Source organism: Tachypleus tridentatus, chromosome 7 (assembly GCF_004210375.1).
Source record: "Tachypleus tridentatus isolate NWPU-2018 chromosome 7, ASM421037v1, whole genome shotgun sequence".
Lineage (NCBI taxonomy): Eukaryota > Metazoa > Arthropoda > Merostomata > Xiphosura > Limulidae > Tachypleus > Tachypleus tridentatus.
The window spans coordinates 49,994,436-50,011,205 of NC_134831.1; the positions used below are offsets into that span (position 1 = coordinate 49,994,436).

The 16,770-nt window shown below is 31.8% G+C and overlaps 1 protein-coding gene across 12 annotated transcripts in view; it reads right to left on the reverse strand.

Annotated features, from left to right (window-relative positions):
• Positions 1 to 12,417: 12,417 nt before the first annotated feature.
• Kaz (E3 ubiquitin-protein transferase Katazuke) overlaps positions 12,418 to 16,770 on the reverse strand; it is a 31,691-nt gene continuing 27,338 nt past the window's right edge. For all 12 annotated transcript variants that reach the window (XM_076511582.1, XM_076511579.1, XM_076511577.1 and 9 more), the window contains 3 exons: positions 16,167 to 16,300; positions 14,090 to 14,282; positions 12,418 to 12,760 (listed from right to left, as the gene is read on the reverse strand). In XM_076511582.1, the coding sequence (XP_076367697.1) occupies positions 12,659 to 12,760; positions 14,090 to 14,282; positions 16,167 to 16,300 (429 nt within the window). In that variant the 3' untranslated portion in view covers positions 12,418 to 12,658. The remainder of the gene's footprint in view (positions 12,761 to 14,089; positions 14,283 to 16,166; positions 16,301 to 16,770) is intronic.

Consider the following 16,770-nt stretch of genomic DNA (forward strand, 5'->3'; position numbering starts at 1 on the left):
ATTCTTTATTTGCCATTCTCTGTTCTCATTTTAACTGTCAGAGCTGTTTTCATTTTGTAGCATAACTTTCTTTTTTCTTTAGTTTAAAGAAAGAAAAGACCCACATGTGAATGACAGAAAAGAAGCAATCTCTCTTTTGCTAATTCACCACATGCACAGCAAACACTTGCCCTTGTTCTATATCAATATATTATATCATGCTTGCAGAGCATGAGAGTCAGGAGAGATCATTTGAACCCCACTTCGGAGAAAAACATACGTTTTTGCAGGAAAGAAAAGAAGAAACGAGAAGAAAAAGAAAGAAGGGAAAGAAAATATGGATGAAATATAGATCGGATACGAAGACAGAAAAATCCCCGTAAGAATATCAACATTTAGATTTGACTTTTGTTTTTTCTTCACTCATTTCCTTACCGTCGGGGCCCGGCATGGCCAGGTGGGTTAAAGCGTTGGACTCTTAATCTGAGGGTCGCAGGTTCGAATCCCGGTCGCACCAAACATGCTCGCCCTTTCAGCTGTGGGAGCGTTATAATGTGACGGTCAATCCCACTATTCGTTGGTAAAATAGTAGTCCAAGAGTCGGCGGTGGGTGGTGATGACTAGCTGCCTTCCCTCTAGTTTTACACAGCTAAATTAGGGACGGCTAGCGCAGATAGCCCTCGTGTAGCTTTGCGCGAAATTGAAAAAACAAACAAACCTTAGCATCGGAGCATGAACGCATGATGTCAGTAAACAATTGAATCAAACGAGATGATGCAATGAACAACGTAATTCTATATCAACTTTTTTTCTTTTGCATCTCGTTATGGTTCAATAAAGAATATTTAGTTTTTCTAATTAATATTCATAAAATAAATATCTAAAGTACATAAACAGAATAAAATTTTCTGTTTTAATAATTCATACGTATCTTTTAATAAAAATTTTAGAAGAAAAAGATTTATTTTAATTTTTATATTTCAGTTAGGTAATTTTTCTTAGTTACATTATTAAATGTTTATTTTGATCCAAAATATATTATATTTTGTGAATAATTTAATAAAATTTAAAACATCAATTCGTGGCCATTTTTTGCGTGTTTTACACAACTTTGTTTTGTTTTTTGAATGAAGCACAAAGCTACACAATGGGCTATCTGTGCTCTACCCACCAAGAGTATCAAAATCCGGTTGTTAGCGGTATAAGTCCGCAAACATACCGCTGAGCCACTGGAAGGGTTTTACGCATTTTTTTGTGTGTATTTTAGCCTAACCAGGGTATGGAGGGGGCATTTGAATGATGAATATATAGTGTACTTTTTTTAAGAATACACTAGTCATTTTCATTTCACTAATTTTTCCCACATTTTTGGACTAATTAGTTTTTTGCCTATTTTTGTTCTAGGTCTTTTTCGTAATAAGTACAAAGATGATGGGAAAAATACAGGCAAGTGATCGTCACAAAGTCAAATGCTTAGAATGTAAAAAATTCATAAACAATGGCTATAGAAACTGACATATTAAAAGCTGTCACAGTGATATGTTGAAGACCGGTAGAAGTCTAAAGTTCTCTGGAATCGTAATAGAAGCGCAAAAGAAGATATCAAGGTTATTGTTCTGCTCTCATAGTAAATTCTGATTCGTCTAGTGACAATTCAGAAGATGATTAAAATGAAGCTATTCAGAAAGAGCAGTCGGCAGAAAAAGTTAGTGGTTTTGAATTTGCTATTTCACAACAACCACAACCTTGGAATTCCTATCTCGGATTATCTACGGGATTCACCGATCATTTGAAGTTAAGTGGTATGAAGAACTTCCTTCAACATCATATCATCAAAATTCTGATTCTGCAACTTCTTACCCTTGTGAAAAGTATGTTCCAAAATCTTGTAAGACATTCACATTTTTTAAATGGTCAAAACCAGAAAGATTGCAAAAACACGCTGAAAGTGTATACCATCAAACTTCAATGGTAGCAGGGATCTGTTCAAAAGCAACAGGAATTTGTCACAGCTCTGGACTAGTTCAAATCAAAAACAAAGGGAAGATGGAGTACAACTGAACAGACTTTATCTTTCAAAAGTGGTAGAAAAACTCCTTTCTCTTGCTAAGGTGCCATAATGGGAGACTATGAAGATCGTCTCAATATATGTGATTCTCCTGTTGTAAACGAGGGATTTTTCTTGTAAGAATCTTCCGTGGTTTAAGGAAAAGTTCACAGAGCTTGTTGGCCAATGTAAACAATGGTTGAGTTGAGGTATTCAAAATGAAATTTTGGATCTGATTACGATGAACGTGAGAAAATTAATAACCAATGAAGTAAAACCATGGATGTCAGTTGCGACGAATAACTTTCTCTGGGCCTTTGTTAAGTTTCAGAAGGTGTCATTGAAGAAAAGTTTTTAGGCTTCTTCTTGGCGAAATCAACGAAAGCCCAAGCCCTTTTTTAATTGTTTATAGAAACTTTAGTGCAACAGGGTCTCGATCTTTCTTTGATAATTGGCCTAGAATACGACGGCGCCAGTAACATGAAACATAAACATGTTAGGCTTTAAAGTCTAATCAAAACTGTGGCCTCCAATTCACGTTATGTCCATTATTTTAGTCACTTGCTTAATCTTGCCGTTCAAAAAACCCTAAAGAAAACACAGTCACTGAAGAACATTCCAGGAACAATGCAATCTTTTCTCGAGAGAAGTTCCAAGCGTCACCAAATTTTTCAGGAAATTCATAAAGTCGTGGAGACAAAGTCATTGTACTTCAGTTTCGAAGTGAGAACCACTGGCCTTGAAGAACCGCATTGAAGCTACAATTCTCGCCCCTCTTAAATTTGTTTTAAACGATTCCAGCACTTTGACCACTGGTAAAGGCCTTTTAGTTTTAATGTGTGGCTTGGAATTCATTTCCACTCTCCTAGCCTTGGAAAAAACTTTAAGTGAAACTTCATTTTAGTCAACTCACTTTCAATCAGAAAAAAACTAGATGCTATATTGGCGAGAAAATCTGCTTATAATTAAATCAACAACCTTAAATCACTAGAGACAAACGAAAATTTTTCAAAGTTATGGAGCGAGGCCACAAATCAGATAACAAATATAAAAGAAATAATTAGGAAAGAACAAGTTATAAATTTCAAAGAACTGACCGTACCTTGCCACCGAACACCGAAAAAACGTGCCTTAAAAGTTGGATTTGCATCTGCTACTGCAGATTTTGATAGTCCAACCTTTTATGTAAGAGACGCCATCTTCTTTTCCACTGTTCAATCTTTTAAAGAGCAAATTCAATCTCGTTTTGACGAAAATTATCAAAATATTCTTTGCGGTCTCTCTTCTGTCATAATGCAACCAGAAAAAGAAAATGTAACAGGTGATCTCTCATTACTTCATTACTTTTATTGACTGAATAAAAATCAATTACCTACAGAAAGAAAGATTGTGGTAGGTCTTCTTGATCAAGAAAAACAAAATCCCCATTTGTCGTCCGGATATAATTTGTCAAAATGGAATGGATTTCTGAGAATGGAATCTTTCAACTCCTTTTAACTTATTCTCAGTTGAGGCAAATATTCAGCACTGTTCCAGTCACATCTCGTTCTGCCGAAAGATCATTCTCTGGTTTACGTCTAATCAAAATTTACTTACGTTCTAGCATTGGACAAGAAAAACTGCCTCATATCGCCATTTTAAATACTGAACGGGAAGTAACAAATTTTGTGATGGAGAACAAAATGAAAGAGACGATCAAATGCTTTTGCTTAACAGAAGAATCGTGAAAACTTATTGCTTATTTGAATTTTATTTGGTTTTATGTAATATGCGTTAGAAAAGTAAAATCACTAGCTTAAATGAAAAAATTATGTTTACGGTTTTTGATTCTTAAAAGCAAGTATATGTTGCTACTTTTTCGGAGCAGTCAAGTCATTGAAAACTTTTATGTTTACGTTTATTTGATTCTTAATAACAAAGATATGATGTTACCTTTTCGGAGGTGGTCAGAGTACTGACCACCCCTGTTGGGAACTCTGCCCTGCAGATCTCTATTATTTTATTGTATTTGGGATGCATTTATTTATTTAAACTTGTGTTTTCACATTTTAAATTTTTACCATTCTTTACCAATACTCTGTGATGTTATATTCTTCAAGCATCCTGTTGGTGGACCCAATATGTTTGCTTTGCAAGAAATCTGCATACACTGCAAACTACCATAATTACATGTTGTAGTCCTCACTCGCACCGCGGAATGTCTGTTGAATTACGATGCTACAAATCTGGTTTCAATACCCCAAATGGGCAAAGCACAGATAGCTCATTGTATAGCTTTATGTTTAAATACAAACAAACACTACATACATATTATGTGAAGATTATGAAACACAAAATATCAGATGAATTTTGAATGATACTGTATCAAAAGAAGAAGTAGAAAATTCATGGCATATACCGCACTTTTTCTCTCTCACTTCTTCAGGTTTATCTTCAAACTGATATCTACTTTAACTTTAAAACCTATAAATCTACAAATACAGAAACCAAAGAAGATTTCGGTAGACACGCGCATACAAGCACAACCCTTTAACGAAGAAATCTGTACATAATCAAAATTTCTTTCACTACATTGATCCGTAATGAATACCCTTTAACCATTAAACATAAGATAATCAACTACCCATTAACATTCATTTCACAAATACCAATGAATAGAATAAATTGTTCAAATAAAGATATGTAAACCGTTTTACACGTATAATATTATTATAACATGAGAGATTCTTCAAAACTTTTCAAAATGAGCTATTTCACTTTGCAAAAAAATATTTTTCGATGAAAAGCAATGAAAGATTAAAGTTGATATAGTGCTGAATAATTACTGTTTTGAGTTAAGAATCCGTTTGTCCATTGATCACGTCCTGTTACCAAAAAAGAAACATTTGAAAAACATATTATTCTTTGCTGTAAATTGCGTAACTTCTTAAAAATACTTGTAATCAGAAATTAACTCAAATGAGATATTCAAGGTTTATTTTTGTGATACATTCTAATGGATAATAAGTGAACAACGTTTAAGTGAAGTTGTGATAACTTGATTAACCAAACAAATAAGTCTGTATCATACATTTATAATCTAACAATAAATAAACACCTTAAATTTCTAAACCTCTTGATAATTTCTTAGTATCTCAGTTCAAAACATATTGTTGAACTCAAACAATATTTATTTCTCGAAAGTGACAGCAACTTTTAAAATGGTTGCAGCGATTTAGTTTGAATTTCGCGCAAAGCTAGACGATGCCTATCTGTACTCGCCGTTCCTAATTTTGCTGTGTAAGACTAGAGGGAAGGCAGCTAATCATCACCACTCATCGCCCACTCTTTTACCAAGGAATAGTGGGATTATAACGCCCCCACGGCTGAAAGGACGATCATGTTTGGTATGACGAGGATTCGAACCTGCTAACTTGGGAGTGCGAGTCGAGTGCCTCAACCACTTGGTCATGTTGATCACGATTTGGTTTGAAACATAAAAAGTGTTAAGAGAAAATATTAAACTCTTTTTTTATTATTTTCGATGTAAAACATTGGAATTTCAAACTAAACTATCGATTTTTTGATCTATTAAATAAATTTAATTATAAATGTTTTGAATGTTTCAACTCAAAATACATAAAATGTTTTGATATAAAACAAGACAAAAATGTTAAGAAAATCGTTATTTACTTTCAATATCAGTATGATCTATTTTAATTTATAGTAAAAGTTTATTATGGGTACAAATATATTTTAGTTGTTAGTGTAATGAATTAAGAGTTTATGGGTCCAATCTTCTCCTGTTAACATAAACAAAAGCTCGTATTAATTATTTAATCTTGTCAAACTAAATAAAAATGAATTGTAAATAATAGGTATGCTACTTTACAATCAACATTGAAATTTTCACTGGGGGTCAGAAATAATAGTACTGTTATCACATTAATTGGTTCATCTAACGAAATTGAAACACAAAGAGAAATAAAAATAACTCAATGATACATAATGTTTCTAAAGTAAAATAAATTATGTCACTCAGAAATTATGTGCACATACTCATGAAAATAATAAAAGAAAGGGGTATAAAAAACAAATACTAAATAATGTCACCAATTTAAGATGTGTTCTGTTTTGTTTTTTAATTTCGCACAAAGCTACTCGAGGGCTATCTGTGCTAGCCGTCCCTAATTTAGTAGTGTAAGATTAGAGGGAAGGCAGCTAGTCATCACCATCCACCGCCAACTCTTGGGCTACTCTTTTACCAACGAATAGTGGGATTGACCGTAACATTATAACGTCCCCACGGCTAAAAGGGCGAGCATGTTTGGCGCGACGGGGATGCGAACCCGCAACTCTCAGATTAGGAGTCGCACGCCTTAACACGCTTGGCCATGTCGGGCCTTTAACAGGGAAAAATTATTTTATCATATTACAGTCACGTGTTGGTAGTTTATGATTAGCTGTCATTAAACAATCAGGAAGTGTAATAACGATAGAAAACATATAAGACACAGGCAGTCATACAATACCCAATAGTGAATAGTAGACTGCCTATGACAACATTGCTGATTTTTCCCATAATCCTTATCGGATTATCTATTGATTACTAATCCCACAATATCATTAATTTCATCAGTTGTTTCAAACCCAATGCAGGCATTAATCTCACTGAAAGCAGGATACTACGACAAAATGGAATATTTTTACAACTGTTAAATCTTGAAAGCCACAAGACTCTTACAAGAGTTCATTCAGTACCTCTACCCTGTTCTAAATGTTTTTAAAAGATTTTGGTCTATCAGTAAACGAAGCCAACATTCAAATTTTCATATTGCAACAACTAAAATCAAACTACATGCAGATCGAATACGACCATTTACTCATCCATGGCTCTTTATTTCACTATTTCCACAACAAAGCCAAGAAACCATACAGGAAACCCCGTCAGCTTCTGTACGTATGCCATCTTCATGCAGCACTCCATCATCCATTCAACAGCCAGTTTGATTCTGAAGCCTATCATCAACCAAGGACCAAAACACTCAAGCATGAAACGTTTCTTACGTGAATGATAACGCAACCACAACTACCCATTTTACCAACACAAAAAGGAGAAGAAAAGCCGCCCAAACCCTGCAAACCTATCATTAACTAACAAAAAGAATAAGAGCTAGATATATTATTTAAATTTCAAAAAGAAAAAAAAAGGTTACAAATCTGCCAATCACTTAAGAATAATAGGCAAATCGTGACATTGTTTTTGTTATCTAGATCAATTTGCAATTATTCAAACCCAAAATAAGCCATAAATTCAGCTCAAAATAAATCCAGTAAAAACATATATTACCCTCTAATTTCATAAGAACCATAAAGACATATCATTAATCACCGAAGCAAATTTTTCCTTTTCTGGGTTTGAGATTACAAACCAATGACCAGGTAACAAACTAGGATGCCTTATTATTACACGATTCTATATTCTATGTAGTGGAACGTGTTAATATTAGCTCTAATGGCCATCTTATTTTATTTCATTTAACTTTCTTCTATATACATTACAAATGACTATTAACTTCATACTGTTAACTTCAATTATGAAATGTTACTCTATCATTGTATAAAATGTAACGTTACATAGTGCTCTATACAGTGTGTTGTTTTGTTATTCTTTGTTTTGTGCTGTATTTTGTATTTTATAATTTTGATTTTTATGCAAATAAATATATCTTGGCATAGTCTCAACCTCCTATAACTAGGTGTTATTCACCCACGTGGTGGTGAGAGTGGTCGTAAAAATGTTTGGTTTCACTGCTGACAATACGAAATTAAGGTTTAATATTTTATGCAAAGCAAGCATCACAAAATTAATTTCGTATAAAATAAATTGATTAAGTAATTAAAGCAAACATGATATTTAATGAACAAAATTTCAATTGTTTATTTTTGGTGGCCCGGCATAGCCAGGTGGATAAGACACTCGACTCATAATCCGAGGGTCCTGTGCTCTAATTCACGACATACCAAACATGCTTGTCCTATCATTCGTGAGTGTGTTATAATATGATGGTCAACTTCATTATTTGTTGGTAAAAGCGTAGTCCAAAAGTTGTAGGTAGGTGGTGGTGACTAGTTGAATTCCCTCTAATCTTACACTGCCAAGTTAGGGACGGCTAGCGCAGATAGCCATCGTGTGCTTTGCGCGAAATTCAAAACAAACCAATTGTTTTGAATAATAATAATAAACAATGGCAAAATTAAGATATTTTTTCTCTTGTTGTTATAATTTTGTAACTTATAAGATAAGGAATAAAAATACGGTGTTAATATTATTTGTTAGATATAATTGGTCATGAACTATAATCCTTAATGTTGCTACAAAAACATAATATTCATGTTATACATTTTATTTCTTATTCCTTACCTATTATCAGATAATAAAAACACAAAGAGCACGTGTTTTGTTTTATTTTCATATCCAGGAGAATTGCCTAGTTTTAAACAGACTGAGACTTGTCAGGAGCATTTTAAAGGTTAAAATATCGCAATATTTACAAATCTGTATTTTCTCCAGAATTCCTAATTTTAAGGACCTCTTTTAAATGTATTAACATAGTATGGCACAATATCATAAGGCATGAGTACAACAAGGGATCATTTAGTTCTGAAAGGATATTCTTGCACACTCATTATGGAGAAAATAAAAATTTAAATAACACTTTATTTTTCAGGAAATCTGCGATTCACTTAAAAAACTTCTGTAAAGTATTAACCTCCACTATTGTTGAAAGTGACTCATTCCAAAATCAAATAATTGTTATAAAATTTCAACTTAAATAATTGGAGTTAATCCATCTTTTCCAAATCGTAAACTTTTATACTATTATTTTGAGAATATAACACAAAGAACTCAGAACTTATCTAATGGACACCATAAATAACTTTACAAGCTTCAGTAAGATGACATCTTACGCTCCTTTTCTGAAGAGAAAATAAGTTAAGAGATATTAACCTATCCTCTATAAGTTAGTGATTTAATTCAAGAAACATCTTAATATTTTTCATCTCTGGACCTTTTCTAATACCTCAATAACCTTCCTTATAAAACGAAATAAAAACTATGTACACTGTTCCAAGTAAGATCTAATTAGTTATTTGCATAAAAATAGTTGCATATTTTGACTTGTAATCGTTATTACAACTATAAATGCACTCTAAATTTCTATTAGCTTCATTGTTATCAGCAGAACACTGGTTTTGTCGCTTCATTGACTGTGCTACCACTATTAAACTATTGATTAAATTACCATTTATATTAAACATGCGATAAAAGTTATAATAACACAATGGAATTACCTTACACAACCTATAATTAATGGTAATTTGTGAGCCAAAATTATGATAAAGAACTTTAGGTTCTCAAAGAGAAGTCCCACATACCTAATCTCAGACACCATGAAAATTACAGCACATCCCTGGTATAATCCCCACTAGTGACAAAAATGAACACAAGCAATCTTAGGTTAAGAGAACATAAAGCCGAAACCATTTGCTATGGTTTACTCCAACAAACAAGTGAGCTGTAGTTAAAAATCTCACATACAACAAATAAGAGGAAACCTGAAAGATGGCAACATAAAAACTCTTCGCAACTGTAGGAGAAAGTTGTTCAACGATAGAATTTATCTTAATGCTAAAACGTGTAACAGTCAAGACACAGCCTTAATGGACTCAAAGTTTCTGTATTAAGAATTGGGACGAAGCTGATCTCATATGGATGCAGAATGATCTGTCAACTAAAAGATAACATAACATGGGTACGTAGTCATGCTACCCATAAGAATGGAAGTTCTGCAAGATTTCAAGCCTCAACACAGTGTGATAATTCTTCTCAAGATCAAAGAAGATTAAAACAAGATGCTCCCGCCTGAGAAAGGCTTCTCAAATTGACGTTTCAAGTTGAATCCATTGATTAATGGAGTAGCACTGTTTGCAGGAAACATGCTGAATGAGTGAGAAATTATTTTATTCAAGGAACCAAAAAAAAAACATTAATTATCGTTTCCAAAACTTTACAGTCAAAGCAATAGGTCTACAATCCAGGGGGATCTTTGAATCCTTCTCAGGCTATGAAAAATGGATGACATTAGTCATATGCCATACACTTGGAAAATCTTCCCCCAAATCCAGTTAAAAACAGCCAAAAGAGAAAGGCAGGAAAGAGGTAGCACAATATCTCATAGTAATGTAATTTGGTTTAACAGAAGTATTGTCAGATGAATACAGAGCTAATTTACGTCCCACTAGAGTAAATGATGGATTATAGCAAGGGTGACCAAACTTGCTTAACGTAAGAGCCACATACGATAAACTTCAGATGTTTGAGAGCCGAAAGACATGAACAAATATTACACACACACGTTTTTATCGTTATATGATCATTTCTTTACATAAATTGTATATAAATATTAAGAAATATATGTACGTAATAATATCTATTCATGTATGTAGTTTTTAAACTGTTAATTTGTATGTCTCAATAATCGTTAAGTACACACACACACGTTTTGAAAATCCTGGTTGATTATTGTTTTAACTATATTTAGCGTATTTAACACGGTAATGAACTGCGGAAACGTTTAAGAAAAATATGCATATTTGCATTTCATTAACAATAAATTAGACTGACAAAAATAAAATGGGTAAAAACAGATATTCTTAATAATATTTGTCTTAGAAATATCTGGTCAAAACATGGAAGAAAATACGTAAAACAATACAATTAGAGATAGTTTAATCAGATACCACCTTAAAAAATTTTAGTCTTATCACAATGTTTTTTCTGACACAAACAGAAATTAATACAATTATCAGGCTATTTACTGCCAGTAGAGGTCTTGTGAGTTTCCATCTTGGTTGTGAGTCATTGAAATTCCGGCTAATATAGTGGGATTGACAGTCACATTATAACGCCCCCACGGCTAAAAGGGCGAGCATGTTTGGTGCGACGGGGATGCGAACCCACAACCCTCAGATTACGAGTCGCACTCCTTAATGGCACGAGCTGTGAATCTGAGATTCATCATTCGCGATCTGCTGCTACAGAGACGCGCTCCAAAATTTGTGCCACAGGTGTGCTAAAAGAGTAAAGTCCAAATCACACAAAAGCGAGCTGTGGGTGTTACTGACTAGCGACTTTTCCTTCAGTTCAAAATTAAATGACTGCGCAGTTAGCCTTTGTGTAGCTTTATGAAAAATTCTGAAACAAATGGAAATTAATCATTAATAAATGAGGTAGAGATTTTCCATGGCTGTTACATACCTCCCATATGTGTCAAAAGCTATAAAACTGGGCTTTTGTAGGTAATTATTCTGTGGATGTGTGTAATAAAACTTAATATAGTGTGTAATGAATTTCTTTTTACTCATTTACTTCATACACAACATAGCAGATGACTCTCTAAACACAAATTGTATAGCGTACAAAGCCCTGAGCATCTACATATTACAGTAATCTAATGTCATCTATTATTCGCTGGTCATCCCCGTTTGATTCTGTACTTTTTTAAACGAACATCAGATATATGTAAGACAGTTAATTTCAAGAAACAATAACATCGTTTACACTAAGAATTGTCTTTAACTTGTGTTAAATACAAAAGAAACAAATAGAATTTCAGTACTCCTAGTCTTCACAATACCTTATTTAGTATTCTACAAAAGATTTGGATACAACATACCAAGCTGTTTCTGTTGTAGGCTTATAAGAGAATAATAACAATTACAAACTGACAATTTTGAACAGATTTTCTTTTACTTGTAAGTCTAACATGCACGATTTTTTGTACATTTTTGTCTGTACATCATTAGCAGCCAATAATAAAGGTTTTAAAAATAGTTGTTTGAACTGAATCCTCATCGTTAAAGGTGTTTTATTGCCTAAACATTTATTAACGTTTTGTGCAATTCCTTGCAATCCCTATTATGAACCACTATTGTAATTCATGATAATAAACTTCTCCAACATTATCTTTTTTCTTCTTTAAACTGAATTATATCAAATTGTCCTCATAAGTGCATCTTTAAAACAAACGGAAGATCACCAACCAATTTTCCAAAGTATTCCCAATTACACATATATCTCTGGATATCTGGATGGAATTAGCTCGATGCTAGTTACCAACAATTAAAATTTGATGCCATTGAATGAGGTGAAGGTGGTTCTTTTGCAAAAGTTCTTATACATATAACATTAAACTTTTTACCTTTTCTTCAGAGATCTTATTACCTTTTACTGTAATGCCTTATCAATCTATGTGCTCATGAAACCAAAACCTTAAAACATCTTTACAAACACAGAGGAAAATGTGAGAATGTTAGAAACAATAAAGTATTAAAGTAACAACCACACATTTAAGATACTAATAACAGCTTTTATTGTGTTTATTACAAGTTTTCATGTTGGTTTTCACTAATCCAGAAGTTCAACCTCTCTCAGTAATGTGTTTTCCTCTTCATTATTTAGCATCTGGGTATACATTAAATACATAGAAGCAATGCCAAGTTTCAATGTGACATTTTTGCTACAAGATATAATATTTGGTCTTAACTGAAGAAAGCTTATACATTATATAATACAACAGCTGAACAAGATCACATTACATAAATTTTCTCAGCTTCACTCAAGTCAAAGACGGCTTTGGTTCGAGGACATGTTACTTTCCCATCATTTTCTGTTGCCATCTGATTAAGGGACTGAAACAAGTTAAAATAAAGCCAAACTGAGTTTTAAAAGTATTTTATATCAAACTTAAATCAGAATATGCAAAAAACATTTTAATTAGTACAATAATTAGAAAGTGTTTAATGTCTTAATACTTAAAAAATGCTAAACAAACAGAACAGATATGAAAAGTACTGCAAAATATAAAATATATTTACAATTTTTATGTTGTTTTTTCAGGAATATATAATAAACCACTATACAGAAAATGAGATCAGCTGACCTCAAAGTCAATGAAACAAGAATTCTGTAAACAATTCTTCTTAATATACAATACAATTTTATAAACTGCAATATGACAAGAGCTGTTTTTTTTTTAATTCTAAAATGCTGCTGAAACTAAAGTTTTTTGTATCATATAATAATCAATATCATTCTTTGTTTCTAACTACATAAATGTATAATTAAAGTGCTTGCCACATAATGATATGAACTTAAGAACTTATAATTATAACTGTTAGAAGTTAGGTTTACATTTCTGAAACTACAGAAATTCTACTTGACTAATAACAATGTGTTATTATAAAGCACCTAGCACATTAATAAAGTTGTCTAATGTTACTTGTTAAAAATATTACACAATAATGTGGAATAGCTAAACAAAATCAAGGAAAGTTGTTTGTTTAAAATGTAAGATCATTTAACATCTTTCTGACTAGGCTAATTTTAGCAATCATAGAAAGTTGAGTAAAATTACTAGTTAAAATGTCACGTAGGACACTATCACAAATATAATTATACTATTTTACCACATAATTAATTTAAGAATTTATTAGGAAAATACACAATTACGTTATAAACTCAACTTTTTTATACAATAACTGTTATTACACTGAGTAAAACTTCCTGTTTTGAAACAAAAATCATGAAATAATTGCAAACTAAATTAACAGTTTCTAAACAAGAACAAATTACTTTGACTTTTGAAGCCAATATCTTTAAATACAGTGCAACTTTGAAATTCCATGAAATCAAATTAGTAAAGTGTTCATGATATATATAGTGTTAAAGGTGAAAGATTAATTCTGGTTAGTTTCATGACTCTAACAACAGAGATAATTATATCTGCAAACTCAAAATGTCGTGTACTACAAGCAATATGAATTACATGCAAATAGAAAATGATCATTAGAGAAACAATAATACACACAGTATTTATTACATAATATATATACAGTTTATGTTAAAGCTCCTATTTATTTTTGTAAAATACTGAAAACAGTTTCACCCAAAGAAATTGTCTTTTCAACAAAATGTGCAAATTGTCCACTCAAAAATTAATGTAATTAAACTTCATCTACCTGTTCTCCATACACAAACCCATTTGGTAACATCAAGGGATGGTTGTGTTCATTCAAGGGTTGGCCTGAAATAAAACACACCAGTCTAGACTGAGAGCAATGAGCAAAGGGAAGATGTTTGGCTAATAAATTCAATGCCGGGCTGCACACAGGACAATCAGGATTACGTTCCGTTTCAGATTTGTAACAATGTCTATTATGAGATTAAGTACAGCAAAACAACTCCTCAGAAAAGTATTCTGACTGATTTGATTCTTTACTTAACAAATGTAAAAACTACAAAAGTACATTCCTGTTACCACTTTACGCACAGTAACAATTATTCAATTCTTAATTTAAAGCTAGTCTCTATTACTTGATAAAAATACGTTATTCTAAAAATATATTTTGTCGTGCATAAAACCAGTTTAGAATTTTATTATTAGAATATTTTTGGCACTATTTAATGATGAGTATAGATTAACTCATTAACTGGAAGAAAAATGATTTTCCAAATTTCATGTAACTTTTCAATTTGGAAAAATATATATACACAATTAAGTCATTTTGGCATTCATAAATTAAATAAGTTGCAAGTTCAAGACTACATGGGAAGCAATGACAAACAAAGTTACAAATACCAGCTTGAAAAATTCCACGTTTTTATGGGGAAGACTTAGGATGATCATTAACTAAATTCTCTCAATTGGACAGCTTGCCTATCTTAAAAATAACTGCTAGACATGTGTATAAGGTATGCCTAATTTTTATATTACTACAAAAAAAAATTATGAATCAACTCACAGTTTCAAAAAAAGGAATATACTTCTGAATAATTTTTTTTTACATTCGGTAACAAAAAAATCCATGTTTAATAAACACTCTTAGTATTCTAATAACAAGAAACTTCCTTGTACTTATACCTAAATTTTAAAATATTTGTTTTCTTCAATAACTCCATAAGTTAATCCTATTACAACCAGCATTTTAGAAGCATGTGTGCTCATCTGTTTATCAAAATTTTAGTGAAAGTAATATTCTATTTCAATAATGTTTAACTCAAATATTTTAAAACTGATACCTTGTTATTTTGTAACATTTATTTAGTGTAATTTGCAAATAAAAATTGAAAGAAATATTGAAGCATAAATTTCTGCACAGCTGCAAAGAGCATCACCTTTTAATAATGACAATCAAGTTTTTAAGAATTTTTTGCTCATCCACAAGAAGAGATTTATATTTGCTAAGAATCTTAGTGACCCTTGAGAAGAAAATCTGTTTTATTTTGAAGTGACTTTTATTTTCTTTCTCTGATTTTAATAACACAGCCTGTTGTTTCTCTTTTTATGATTTCATAACATGTGCTTCAAATGACTTGTAATAAAGCTCAAATTTTGAAAATAACCATAAGAAAAGTTTAAACAGCATCTGATAGAACAAATTATAAACTATTTACATTAATGCAGATACATGAAGTGGTGTGAGAAGTAATTTACAGTTTTATGGAGAAGTAACAAGCCCTACCTTATGCAAGAAAGAACAACAGAAACTTATAACCAAACAGATCTGAGATTTTTTATAGTTTTAAGTTGAAACTAACAGGATATATTAAATGGAACTTTTTGATCAACCACATTTAAAAATTAAAATAAATATAAAAGGAAGTATTTTAAATGTTGTTGTTTTTTTAAATGTGGGTCAAAACAAAACTAAATCAAATGCATATTTAAAGACAAAATGAGATACTACCAAATCATTTTGTTCCAAATTTCATGCTATTTAGTTATTAATTTTTTCTCCTTTGAGAAGGAAAAAAAACAAATGGGGTATCAGTGGTACCTCACCAGTTGCACAATGGTTAAGGGATCAGTTACATAACTGTTTATGATAAATCATCTCAATGATTTCAGGGATTAAAATTTTACCTGTCAAGTTTCTCATATTTTTTTTATTCTTTACACACAACTAATAAAGTTTTCCTAAAGAAATACTGACTAATTAAAATTAAAAACAGAAAACTATATCTTCAGAATTGAAACCCCAACTTCAGGAAATGCTATCTTCAACAATTCAGCAATAAGTAGAAAAAAAAGGATACGGTGTTTTTAGAGCAGAGAGGCCTGCCTGAAGAGCCACAGAAAACACAGAAAAAGTGCTAAGCTGATAAAGCTTGAAGTTTTCTTGTCGAAACTGCTTCACCAGCATTTGCCAACGAGATTCATCTAAAAGTTCCTATGAGGAAAACAAAGAAATTAATATATTTTTGTTGGGTAAAAGTGTCAAAAATGTGTTCCTAAAATTATAGTCCAATAAAATTTTAAAAGTGAACAATTGTAATGATGTGGCCTTTGATCCCTAACTTGTCACAAAAGGGTTAAATTGTATCTAACTGTAACATATTCAAATAAGAAACAATCATAAGTGCTACAGTTGATCAAGCAGTTAACAATACTGAATGCCAATTTCAAAGTAACTGTTGGTAGACTATAGAATAAAATGCACTTTTCTATTGATTAAACACATGTATGTACCATCTACAAGTAGGTTAAAAACTCAAACAAACTTGTTGAAAGAGGGTATTGGCACGTCAGGGGTCAAGAAAATTTATTTTTTGTTTCAATTGTATTCATTGAAAAATATTTGAAATGAACCAGTCCAAAGGTTATGCAAGCATCTTAGAATCTAGACATACGTTTATGCAA